The following is a 12,908-nucleotide window of genomic DNA, read 5'->3' on the forward strand; positions in this document are numbered from 1 at the left end:
TGAAGGTTGTGCTGTGTTTGATTATATTAAAGAGTGCTGTAAAAAGGTCCTGGTAAGGCCTGATGTACTGAGATTCTGGGTAAATTTTAGCGAGAATTACGCAAGCACACAGCCCAAACAAAAGGCCATGTGCTAGCACACAAAACATGGACCTGTCATGATCCTGCCTCAAAACTAGGGTAGAACAAGGACAACAGGGCAGAACCATGACACTTTGCACATCAGACATTAGTTTTTGTTTCCCCAGATAGCAATCATTAAATAAGTCTGCCTTCAGCAGGATGTTAGTGATCTCTGCTTTTGTCACTTCATGAGTTCTTCCAAACATTATTGAGCAATACTTGAATTAATCACCCTCACACCCTCAAAGATAACCTTAGAATAGACTTTGCATCACGTCAAAACAGAGGAGAGATTCTCAAATCCATCTTCAAGAGTGCAGGACTGACAGCTTTCTGTTGTTTGTAGATGAAGAACCTCCTCACATGCACTGACTGACATTGAGGCATTCCTGCAGTATACATCCAAGAGGACAAGAACAGCAAACAGCTTAGTATGTTGGTGTTGAAAGTTAAAGTCTTTCAGAGTATTTTCCACAACATCCTCAATGTACTTATGTGAAAAGTTTGTCTTTAGAAACATGAACCCATGAAATGTTTCTGTGTTTGTGTTGGTCCTCTCAAACGCTTTGCATTGCAACAAACTGTTCCTGTTCCCTTTCCTGTCACCCAAGAAAACCAAGATGTCATTTTCTTCAGCCTGTTCACGGGAATCAACTTTCATGCAATTCATAAGAATGACTTGAGACTTTTAAGAAATGTTTTGTTTCAGACATTTCTTCTCAATTTTTTATTGAAGATTTTTTTACATCACTGTCTTTAAAATTTAAATCAATCATGAGAAAAACAGGAAGTCGGCCTGGTTGCTCTTTTGCCTTGTATGTTAGTAACTCCACTACCTGTGTTCAGCTACTCCACGATGTGGAAGATGAAATATGTGGAAGAACACACAAGTTAATTATAAATTAACAGAAACTAATATTACAGTTCACTTGGGTTCCAGCGCACACAGTTATTGAGGGAAAATCAGAATTGAAAATAATCATTAAATGGTATTCATAAACTCTGGCAAGATAAACGGAAAAAGGTGGAATGTAAAAGTTAAAATAATCAGCTCACTTTCACGACAGGAGGAAACCTGGCTCACCATACAAGAATGAACAGCAGCTTACACATAGCCTAATGGGGAAACATAAGACATAAGATATTGAATGGAAATAGAAAGCGTGAAGCATGTACTTCTGATACGTAGGCAGTACTCTGAAGAGAGAGAAAAATTGAAGAGGGTAACAAAGAACTCTGTTACTCAATCCAGTAGATGGCGGCAATGCACAGAGATTGTAAGCTGCCTGTAATGACTTTCCACTAAAGTCAGCGGCGAATCGTGTTCAGGGAGTGAGGAATTAATTAACTTGTGTCAATAAAGGCAAATGTTCTTTATATTCAATTCAATTTTATTTATATAGGGCTTTTCACAATAGTTAAATGTTTCAAAGCAGCTTTACATTAATAGATGTATGAAAAGCATAGAAAAACAAGCATAGTAATGTTGTAACGTATACAGTAAAGGCGGACTCTCCAGGGGATGAAAAAACCCTCCTGGCTACTCTAGGGGGAAAACTCCTAGGAGGGAAAAAACCTTGAGAAAGATACATAAATATAAATACTATCGGATTATGTGAACGGGTAAGCGAATTAAACTGGTACCGCCGGTAGTCGCTGGTCAAGCATCGGCTGGGCATCTCGTAGAAGGACGGTCAGTAGATCAACGGTGTGATGACCTTCACGGTTGCAGGACTCGTATGCTTATATGCTGACTTGTGCGTCTTGTATTGGAACAAGCATTTGATACAGTCACCATAGTTCCATTGTTCATTCATCCACAGTTTATAGTCTATACCAATCCTGAACATAATATCACATGTGCAGCTAAACAGAATTCCAAAATGGTATATGCTCGAAAAAAATCTCACATAATCATGGCAAAGATCACACGAAACTAAACTTTATTTAATTTTTGCTCCATGTCCCCTTAGGGGCTCCGTAGTACTGTGATTCTGCTGGTTAATTAAATTAAATGCAATAATTTTATTTATTAATAAAATGCATATATTATTAATATGTTCAGGGATTAATAATAATTAAAAGTGATGATGATGATGGCATCTCCCATCAGATGTTCAACAAAAAGAAAATGACAGTGAGCTAGGGGTATTATATAATTTAAAAATAAATTAAATGAAGAATTAAATTTATATATTTATAAATCAAACAGACACAATATATATATATATATATATATAAACAGCACACAGTCAATTGTAGGCTACATTATAAACATACATAAACATAAGCTTACATCCTACCCAATGTGATGCATTTTAAAGCTTTAAAGTTGTATGAGGCAGTGTATAACATGTTAACAAGGCACATACCAGCAGCTGACCACCCTTAACTTCATATATTCATACTACATCAAGAGACATTGTTAATAAAACTACATAAAAATACAATACACACATTTGTGTGATTATTTAAATATTGTAAATCAATGCATTTCTTGACTATTGTGGTATGGAATGGAGGAGAAATGATGGCGCCGGTGTCTATGGCATGCCGTCTGTCTCCGCACACTTTGTTTGTATTTATGTTATTTTTGTCAATTATTGCTGCAAATGTCAACTCTCTACTGGTCTATGATCGCCAAATGCTCCCGTCTTAAAACTCATTTATTTTCTTTGGCTTTTAACTCAGTTTGAGGGTTGATTTTGTTAGTTGTGTTTTAATGCTGTATTTATTTATTTGTTTTTATTGTGTGCTTTTGTTGTATGTTTTGTTTTATTTTATTTTATGGACTGTGTTCAGCACTTTGGTCAACAGTGTTGTTTTTAAAGTGCTTTATAAATTAATGTGGATTGGATTGGATATTAATTAAGAAAAATCACAGCTCTTTGCCTCAAACTCAATGTATTTCAATGGCTCACTGTGAGTCTCCATAAATCACATGACAGGCGAGCTTTTTGGACTTTCCATTGCCTGAACTCCTTTCTAAAGGGCTTTGCCTCAAACCAGAACCATTGAGAAACATAGCCCACCCCAGATTGCTTTTGACCAATGTATAACTTGTTGTAAAAGAAAATGTGAATAATGTCTTTGACCATACTGATTACGTAGGCTGACGTAACTTCCTTAGCTGACTCAACTTCCTTTGTTGACACTACTTTCTTTGAACCTTTAGCTGACGTGGTAAGCTTCTCCTTTGTCACTCTTTTGTCTTTATTTTTATCTTGATTATCTTTTTTATAGTTATATTTTTACTTAAATTCATTTGTATAATGTTATTTTATTAATATGTGTCGTTCATTTTGTCTTTTTACGTACTTTTTGAGTAATAATCTTGTCTTAACCTAAGTATGTGAAAATAAGAACTTGTCGTGCCGCATTACAACCTTGGGTGTGCATTTTTTTCAAATAATTCAATGGCTTGTTGTCAATTACAAGTAAGATATACTGGAACTCTTATCTCTATGCATATGAAGTTGGTTTGATAGAGAAATGCCAGACAGTAATCATGGATCACCGCTGTGTGAAATGAGGTTTGGCAGTCAGGGTCTTGTGGTTGCTTTTCATCGTCTGTGGTTGGCTTGTCAGTAGCACAACCCAGATGTTTTCTTACAAAATCACACAGATTGGCCTCAGAAGGCCTTTATTAAGACACTGAAGGAGATTTATCCAGCTGCAGCCCCGCAGTGCCCAACATTTCAGGCCACCCATATCAGGCTGTCGAACCATACATGGATTTTGTAGCGTTCCTATTTTAAGATTTTAATGGAATTTTTATGTATAATATTTGAAAACAATATATCTAAAATGACTAAAACATAATTGAATATCTGTTAATTTATTTAATATCATTTAATTTCATGTAGTTAACTAATGCAACATCATTGCATAGTGTTTCACATTTGACTATTAAGATATAATATTTACTCCATGTTCATCATCAGTATCTACTGTTCATTAGGTAACAAATACTTAAAGGGTATAAAAGTTTAATGTCAAGCTTTTCTTTTTTTAAAAAATCAGATAAACATTAAAAAGTGATACTTGTACTTTTTATATGAACAAACATTTCAACATAAAAAAATAGAACATTTTATCCAGTTTACATTTAGCAGACGCTTTTATCCAAAGCAAGGAAAGAAAGACACCAAAGTGATTCACCAGAGGGCAGCAATATTATGAAAGGCACAAAAACAAAGTTACTTTCATCTTCCTGTTTAGGATGAGACTAAAAGCTTATTTTTCATAGCTATCAATATGTTCCTGTCAAGTACTCATGGAAATTAAAAATTTGAAAGTTGTGATTATTAGGAGCTCCTCCGTTAGGTAATAGTTAAGTTTTAATATTTCATACAAATTTAACATTTGCAACATCTACAACAACAACAAATAGTCTACCTTAAAGCAACTGTTTGGTGCTTGTTCGTCTTGGGTGCTCTATAAAACAATAATTATTTGAAATATTAGATCTATGCATTAAAAAACACAATAAAAAAAACAAAGCCCCACAAATGGCCATTTACAACACTGAATCTAAAAATAAAACAAACTGTCAGCAGAAATAACACACACACACACACACACACACACACACACACACACACACACACACACACACAAAAATATTAAAGTTAAATAATTAAACACAAGTTTAATAATAAAATGTGAAAGAATCACATATGCAATAATGTATACAGTTGTTTTTAAAAAGCAGGACCGAAACTTGCTTCCGGCGTGAGACAGGTGGCCTGGATCGTCTGTCCTGAAATGTGTGATGCTGCGGGGCTGCAATTGGATACTATTGGACTGAACCTGTGTGGATTACCTTTGAGAAGAATGGATGCCCTTTTTTTGGGCTTCAAAATATCTGCCCCCATTTACTACCATTTCAATGCTTGGAAACTGCATTTTCTATATACTCACATTATGTAAACCGAACCAATACCCGAATATGCTTAACCGCAAAGTATGGTTGGTTTGGCTAGTGTGATTGCTCCATACTGTAAAGTTCGCTTTGATTCGGCAGCGGGGCACATGCGCCGTAATGTGAAACTTGAGCTGTCACTGTAAAACCCTCTGATATGTGCAGCACAAATACATACAGCCACGTCACCAATATGAAGGACGCAGATTCAAACTTGCCGTTCTTGGTATTGAGAAAAGGCAGAAGAATCGCTCCTGCTGCGCACTATGACGGCATTGAGTATGAACTTTACTTTGAAGAAAGGTCTGATGCAAAATCCTGTCTGTAGCTGCATTTTCCATTACACTTTAAATTGTGCAGATTGACATTGCGAATTGAAAATACGGCCAATGGAAACATGTCAAAAATGTCCATTATGCAACCTCAATAGAAAGAGTTTTTTTTTTTCGCATTTTCAGGTCACCTGATGCAAGTAATTCACATAATTATAATTTGAAGATGACGCGGTATGAACCAACACCTCCCAGAAACACCTCAATACGTGTCTGCTCCCAAGTATAACAGGCTTTCCTCTGATTTAAAATAATGTACTATTACCTCCAAGATACACCTATACATTGCTGGTCCTAAGTATAAGGGGCTTTGACATTAATGTTTGGATAATACTATTATGTCTACTTCTGTTAAAAATAATACCTAGTGCAGTGGATGTGATATTAACCTCAGCATCAGTCGACGTGATGTTTGGAATGACTTATCACGAAAGGAAAAACTAAGTTTCATCACATATCTTCGATTAATGGAAATGCCGTCCTTTCGCAATAGTTTTTTGTCGACATTTAGAAAATAACGCTAAGGATTTGCGCAAATTTGGAATTGAAACACAGCTTAACTGTGGTTGATTTAGCAATATGCAAATATTTTGAACAGATAAATCTTTCTTGTTCATTATTAAATTAACATTATTACCATATTGAAGGATTTAATAAATGCACACGCAAGTTTTTAAATGTCCGGTTTAGTTTGTCATATTGAAAAGAATCATAATACTCTTGAAATATGAAAGCAGTTAATGCATCACAAAATGTATCATCTGACATGGTCTGTAAGCGGTAAATTTCATTGCATGAAACATCACACTTGATTGGGCTCCTTTAACATGTGGTGTTCATATTGAATCCTTTAGGCACTAACAAGATAAACAGAGGCGGAAACGGTTTGGCTGATCAGATGACCCTTCACACTGATTCTTCTCTCCCTTCATCCCTCAATAGCAAGTGAGTCTTTTCACCTTTCATCCTGCACCTTCAACCCCAACCATTTAGTCATATAATATAATATACACTCTTAAGAAAAATGGTTCTATATAGTAACAAATAAGGGTTCTTCAGCTTTTAACAATAGCAGCACCCTTTTTGGTACTATATAGAACCCTTTTGACATGGTTCTATATAGAACCATTTTTCTTAAGAGTGTTTTTATATATATATAATAGCACTTTATAAGGTTTAATAGTATAAAAACATCAGAAAAATACTTTTATTTTCACTTTTTCAATACATGAGGTGTCATAAAACAATAAATACGTGTAATAAAATCACAATCAAAATAAATATATGAATTATTATGCAAATATAACAAATCAATACTCAAATGAGATATGGATGTTAAATAACGGCTTAATAATATTAAATAAATTAACAAAAAATTTAACAAAGACAATAACTCTAAATAGACAACAATTACATGAAATCTATAAAATCATGACATATGCCACATCAAAACATGCAAATGATAAATACTGAATATTAACATATTATGACATTACATTTGGATGTTTTCCTTTTAGCACAAACAGATAGACGGCATAGAATTCAAATGAATGGGATGTTAATAATACATTACTAACTGTAAAAATAAAAGTCATTAGGATTGTGTCAATGTTTGTAGAAGCTAACAAAAGGTCCATATTTTGTTTGCTGGCTCATTGCACAGTACATACTCCAATACTCCATCCAATGTTTTTTGTTTTGTGGCAGTGACGTTGAACATTTAGTCAAATAAGAGTAGATAAGAGAGACACAAGATTTGGGTCTGTCGGTCATGGGTGAACAGATAAAACATAAAGACAAAACATGCTAATATTAGCCTGGAGTTTTCTTACATACTGTATGTAAAACATGATTTTCTATCCTTTGGAGTGATTTATGAATGCATGATCTCACCCCTACAGTATGGACAACACTGGGAACCTTCCCACCCCGGAACCACTCAGGATGAAGCCCTGGCATGAGCAGGTCACTCAGGACCTGAGGGACCACTTAGTCCACAAGCTGTGAGTCTAACAGAAAGTCATCTTTTATCATAATAAGGTTCATCTTTATTCAGGTTCTCACGCTGTATATTTTCTTAAACACCCTGCAGAGTTCAAGCCATATACCCCACACCAGACCCTGCAGCACTGAAAGACAGTCGCATGGATAACATGGTCGCTTACGCTCGTAAGGTCGAAGGGGACATGTTTGAGTCTGCCAACAGCAGGGTAAAATTTGCCTAAACCATCATGCTATGTATCAAACAGTCTTTATTGCAGTGTTTTTGTTTTTTGTGGTGGCTTAATATAGTTTTGTATTAAGGATGAGTATTACCATTTACTGGCTGAGAAGATCTACAAGATCCAAAAGGAGATGGAGGAGAAGAGGAGGTCCAGGTGCAACCAGGTTCCACAGCAGCCTGGCCACCAAGCCCTCACACCACCAAGTAGGTGTTTTTATTTTGCGGAACTTTTTGTATTATTAGATGTTGGTGTTTGGGTGACTTGAGGAAAATAATGAAGTGTCAAATTCTCAAAATATCATTTGATTTGGCCCAAATAGTCCCTAAAGTACAGTATTGTGTCTTCTTGTTGCACTACGTTAAACACAACATGAGATGACTGATGAAAGTGTGCATGATGACACCAGGAAGGTTTATTCAAAAAATACTGTTTGTTCACATGTTAATTGTTAAAGTGAACTTTTCTGTGCTCTGTGCTTTTTTAGTGTTTTGATTTAAAGATAAAGGCCACCAGGCAGGAACCACTGGCCGTACAAGAATTACACCTGTGTTGAGGAGTACCTTTATAATGTGTGTTTCCATTTTCTTCTGCAGGGATGGGACAGTTTAATCCTGTCACAATGCCAGACGTACAGATGTCTCAGCAAGGAGTAATGAATCTCACGATCACTGATTAGGCCAACTTCTCATTAACCCACATTAAACAAATATGTATATAACTGCCTGCATTAAAACCTGTCTGTTATGAAGCAAAATATCTCATGTTAACTGCAATAACTTTTGTCAAAGTTGTTCTGGAAATCTAAACTCCACGATAAACCTTAAACATATTTTAAACAGCAGTGCACAACATAAATGATTTTTGGCAAAAAGTAATTTATTTGAAAAAGAATTAGGGATTCATCTTTTTTACGAAGTTACAAAAGTTAGTCAGGAGCATTGAATGATTTTTTTCTTCTTTTGTTATTTAATTAACTTTAAAGACTTCAACAGGTTTGGCTTATTATAAGAATGAATACAATACAATGTTTATTTGTTTAAGACATACAGTAACCAATTGTTTACATTTATACATTTATACATATATTTGGACGTTTAAAAAAAAAAAATCAGTGGGTATGATGTGCAGCGCATTTTAAAGTTCAAGGCGGCAGTCCAGTGAAACATGTGAACCTAATAATCATTGTTGTGTAAGATGCAAATTATCCAACCTTTATAGGACAAACCGGGCCCTATGCATAGGCAGTCCTGATGGGCCCCCCCAATTTTTTCATTTTAGTTTTCTAATCACTACATGAACAAACTGTATGATAATCAAACAAGACTTGATTTAGTCTTATTTTATTTTACTGAATGAACAAGACATTACATTTTTACATTACTTAGAACATCTATTTTTATTATGCTTTGTTACTTTAAGGCATAAATGAAATTTTAAATATGCCATTTTAGTTTTGTAAATTAACAAAAAGCTCTATTAAAATATAAAAATAAAAGACAAACAAAACTTGTGTCACTAGTCATTTTTATTCGGAGAAAAAAGGCAAAACGAAACAAATGCTATTGCTTACATGCTTCAGCTTCCTCAAATTTATAGCTTATATTGAAGTTTATTTCCCAGACACTGTAAATGCCCACTGGCGTTTATAATATAATGTTGACATGATTTGTACCAAGCTATGACACTGATTAGCCTATTATTGTTCATTTTAGATTCTATAGCCTATTCGTTTAAAAATAAATATGTTTCAAATAAGGCTATTATAACATTGGAGATTTGTATGCAAACAGCGTTAACTAATTTGTGTATGTCACATGGTGACGTTTTGAAGGGCGGAACCGGAGGTAAGAAGGATGAGTTCCGCCCGGAAGGAAGAAAAACATCGGAACTTCCGGGTTTGTCCCGAAGCCCAAATCAGCCTGTATTAGGTGCAGGTGGGGGTAATAATTGAAGCGATCGCTGATAGGACACCGAGGAGGAAGAGCCGCAGATATAAGGAGGTTTGAAATCACCATCGGGGCGTTGTCTTGATTGTGTTTCTCTGTGGTGCCGGTTTTGGTGTGCTGTTGGCTGTGTTGGAGGCTGGAGAGCGACGATCTAGTTCCCTTGGGGAAGAAAGAAATAGGAAGAGGTGGATGTTTACCGTGAGGAGGAATTTATACAAGGATAACGGGGTGAAGAAAGCAACATGAGACGGGTTGACATGTGAGTACAGCTGGGATGTTGTAAATACGTTGCAGAGGTGAAATCATTGTGCGTGTTTGGAGTGTCTATTTATAGTTCCGGCCCCACCGGAGGAGTAAGCGTGGGTGAGCTGATGGACGTCAGGTGTATACGGAGAACAAATCCAAAACTGTTGCTTTCCACCTTCCCTGTGTGTTGGAAATTTCGGCCGACGAGCCACAGGAGGAACCTGAGATTTCCTGTCTATGTCCTTACCTCACAACGAGTCAGGACACTGTTGCAAGGTATGTTGGACCAAGGGATTGTGCGGGAGAGCAGCAGCCCGTGGGCGGCCCCCATAGTGCTCGTACAAAAGAAGACGGGGGCATGGAGGTTTTGTGTGGACTACAGGAGACTGAACCAAGTCACCAAGAAGGATGCATTTCCCCTGCCTCGCATTGAAGATTCGCTAGCCAGTCTGACTAAATCCGCCTGGTACTCCACTTTGGACCTGGCTAGTGGTTACTGGCAGGTGCAAGTGGAGGAGCGGGACCGGGAGAAAACCGCCTTCACGACCCCCTTCGGACTTTTCGAGTGGGATCGGATGCCTTTCGGTCTTTGCAACGCTCCGGCCACCTTCCAGAGGCTTATGCAACGTTGTCTGGGAGGTCAGTTGATGGAGTCTGTGTTGGTATATCTTGACGATGTAATTGTCTATTCCCCAGATTTCGAGACTCACCTCCAGCACTTGGAGCAGGTGTTTGGAGAGATGGAGAGGTATGGCCTCAAGCTTCAGCCCGAAAAGTGCCACCTGCTGCGGAGAGAGGTAAAGTTCTTGGGGCATGTGGTGAGTGCCGCTGGGGTGGCTGTAGACCCGGAAAAAGTGTCGGTAGTACGAGACTGGGAAGCCCCCAAGACGGTGAGACAAGTGAGGTCATTTCTGGGCTTTGTTGGGTACTACCGACGATTCATAGAAGGGTTCTCCAAAATTGCCAAACCCTTAAACCAGCTGCTGGTTGGAACGGGGCGGCCACGGGGCCGAGGATCACCGGCGGTAGAATGGAGCCCAGAATGTGAGGTGGCCTTTAGGGCATTGAAACAAAAACTGCTGCAGGCTCCAATTCTGGCATATGCCGATTTTTCTAAACCCTTTGTGTTATACACAGATGCGAGCAACCTGGGTCTGGGAGCAGTACTGGCACAGCGGCAAGATGGAGCAGAGCGAGTGATCGCGTACGCTAGCCGGAGTCTCCACCCCGCGGAGCGGAATGACTCAAACTACAGCTCGTTTAAGTTGGAGTTATTGGCGTTGAAATGGGCATTGACGGAGAAGTTCAAGGACTACCTGTGGGGCGCCAAGGTAACGGTCATTACTGATAACAACCCTCTGGTACATTTACAGACCGCCCGGTTGGGCGCCGTGGAGCAGCGATGGGTAGCCCAGTTGGCGAATTACGACTACGAGCTGCAGTATCGCCCTGGGCGGGAACACACCAACGCCGATGTATTATCCCGGCTGCCGACAAGGAAAAGCCCACGGGGCATGACAAGTACGGGAGAAGAACCAGTGGAAGAAGAGTTGACGGTCGGGGTAGTGGAAGCACCCGGGAGCCAATCGGAAACAGTGCCCGTGAGTTGGGGGTGGGATCCCAGCCGCTGGAGCACCCGACAACAAGAAGACAAGGAACTTCGGAATGTGAGCAGGTGGGTGGAGCAAGGACGACGGCCGACCCTAGCAGAGAGGCAGGAGCAGTCAGAGGTGGGTCGCAAAGTATTGGGGCAGTGGGGAAAACTAACCATGCGTGAGGGTGTGTTGTGCAGGACAGCTCGAGACCCAGGACTAGGCGAAGATACCTGCCAGATCGTGGTACCACCGAGCCAGGTACGGGCCTTGGTGACGGCGTACCACGACCAGATGGGACATCAGGGACAAGAACGCACGTTGTCCCTGCTACGCAGGCACTTCTATTGGCCAGGGATGGAGGCCTCGGTGAGTTCGTTTATCCAAGCATGCCCTAGATGTACCTTGTTTAAATCACGACAGGAGGTGCGAGCACCCATGGTCCCTATCAACGCCAAGGCGCCCCTCCATATCGTCGCGATGGACTACCTCACACTGGGCCGGCCGATGGACCGATATCAGAATATACTAGTAGTTACCGACTTGTTCACCAAGTATGCTTGGGCGATCCCCACCCTAGACCAGACGGCGAGTACGACTGCTGCCGCATTATGGAGAACGGTATTCCAGCCATTTGGGTGCCCGGAGTTTCTCCACTCAGACCAGGGGCCCAACTTTGAGTCTCGGATAATCCGGGAGTTGTGTCAGTTGTACGGCTGTACGAAGACGCACACGACCTCGTACCACCCTCAGGGAAATGGAGGATGCGAGCGATTCAATCAGACCTTGCTGGGGTTACTGGGGACACTAGACCAGAGGCGCCAGGATGACTGGGTGAGTGCGTTGCCCAATTTGCTGCAGGCCTATAATAATAGCGTACATAGTACTACGGGGTATGCCCCCACTTACCTGATGTTTGGCAGGCACGTTCGGTTACCCACCGACTTATTGCTGGGAGCCACCGGGAGTGAAGAAGGAGGAGGTGTGACTGAGTGGGTGGGCCGACACCATCACCGCCTGCATTTTGCTTATGAACAGGTCACCAAACGCATTCAGGCAGCCGGAGCGAAGAACAAGCGGTTGTATGATCGGACGGCACGAGAGGCCCCCCTGCTCCCAGGAGAAAGGGTCCTGGTAAAGGACAATCGGAGGCCGGGAAAAGGGAAGCTGAGTGATAGGTGGGAACCCAGGCCGTATGTTGTTCTTAGTCAGCAGAGACCGGGACAGCCAGTGTATACGATCAGGCCGGAGGGGAAGCCCGGGCCAGAACGGGTGGTTCACCGGAACATGATCCGCCCTTGTCCGAACTATCCACCTCTACCCACCGAAACAGCCCCCAGAGAACCGGCACCTGTGGCCCCCTGGATTGGGGGATGGGCAATAATCCCTGGTGGTCCGGCCGATGTACTCGTTCAAGAGCCTCCAAGGGAGCCAGAGAACTTACCGGCCGATGTACCCGTCCAAGAGCATCCAAGGGAGCCAGAGAACTTACCGGCCGATGTACCCGTCCAAGAGCCTCCA

The 12,908-nt window shown here is 40.3% G+C and overlaps 1 protein-coding gene and 1 pseudogene across 1 annotated transcript; one reads left to right on the top strand and one right to left on the bottom strand.

Moving 5' to 3' along the window:
* LOC135768454 (sterile alpha motif domain-containing protein 9-like) overlaps nucleotides 1-1,801 on the bottom strand; it is a 2,444-nt pseudogene extending 643 nt beyond the window's left edge.
* A 1,409-nt stretch (nucleotides 1,802-3,210) lies between these two features.
* LOC135768911 (histone lysine acetyltransferase CREBBP-like) lies at nucleotides 3,211-9,113 on the top strand. Its single transcript, XM_065278274.2, has 6 exons — nucleotides 3,211-3,305; nucleotides 6,233-6,323; nucleotides 7,280-7,381; nucleotides 7,471-7,588; nucleotides 7,683-7,806; nucleotides 8,197-9,113. Exons 2-6 carry the CDS (start codon nucleotides 6,277-6,279, stop codon nucleotides 8,277-8,279), a joined length of 474 nt encoding a protein of 157 aa, XP_065134346.1. The 5' UTR covers nucleotides 3,211-3,305; nucleotides 6,233-6,276; the 3' UTR covers nucleotides 8,280-9,113.
* Nucleotides 9,114-12,908: the final 3,795 nt, after the last annotated feature.

This window comes from Paramisgurnus dabryanus, chromosome 3, assembly GCF_030506205.2.
Source record: "Paramisgurnus dabryanus chromosome 3, PD_genome_1.1, whole genome shotgun sequence".
NCBI classification, from domain to species: Eukaryota; Metazoa; Chordata; class Actinopteri; order Cypriniformes; family Cobitidae; genus Paramisgurnus; species Paramisgurnus dabryanus.

Coding starts and splice junctions, on each gene's coding strand:
- LOC135768911 (XM_065278274.2), top strand. CDS start 6,277: ATGACCCTTCACACTGATTCTTCTCTCCCTTCATCCCTCAATAGCAA. Junction 6,324..7,279: donor CCTTCATCCCTCAATAGCAA/GTGAGTCTTTTC, acceptor TCACCCCTACAG/TATGGACAACACTGGGAACC. Junction 7,807..8,196: donor CCAAGCCCTCACACCACCAA/GTAGGTGTTTTT, acceptor TTTCTTCTGCAG/GGATGGGACAGTTTAATCCT.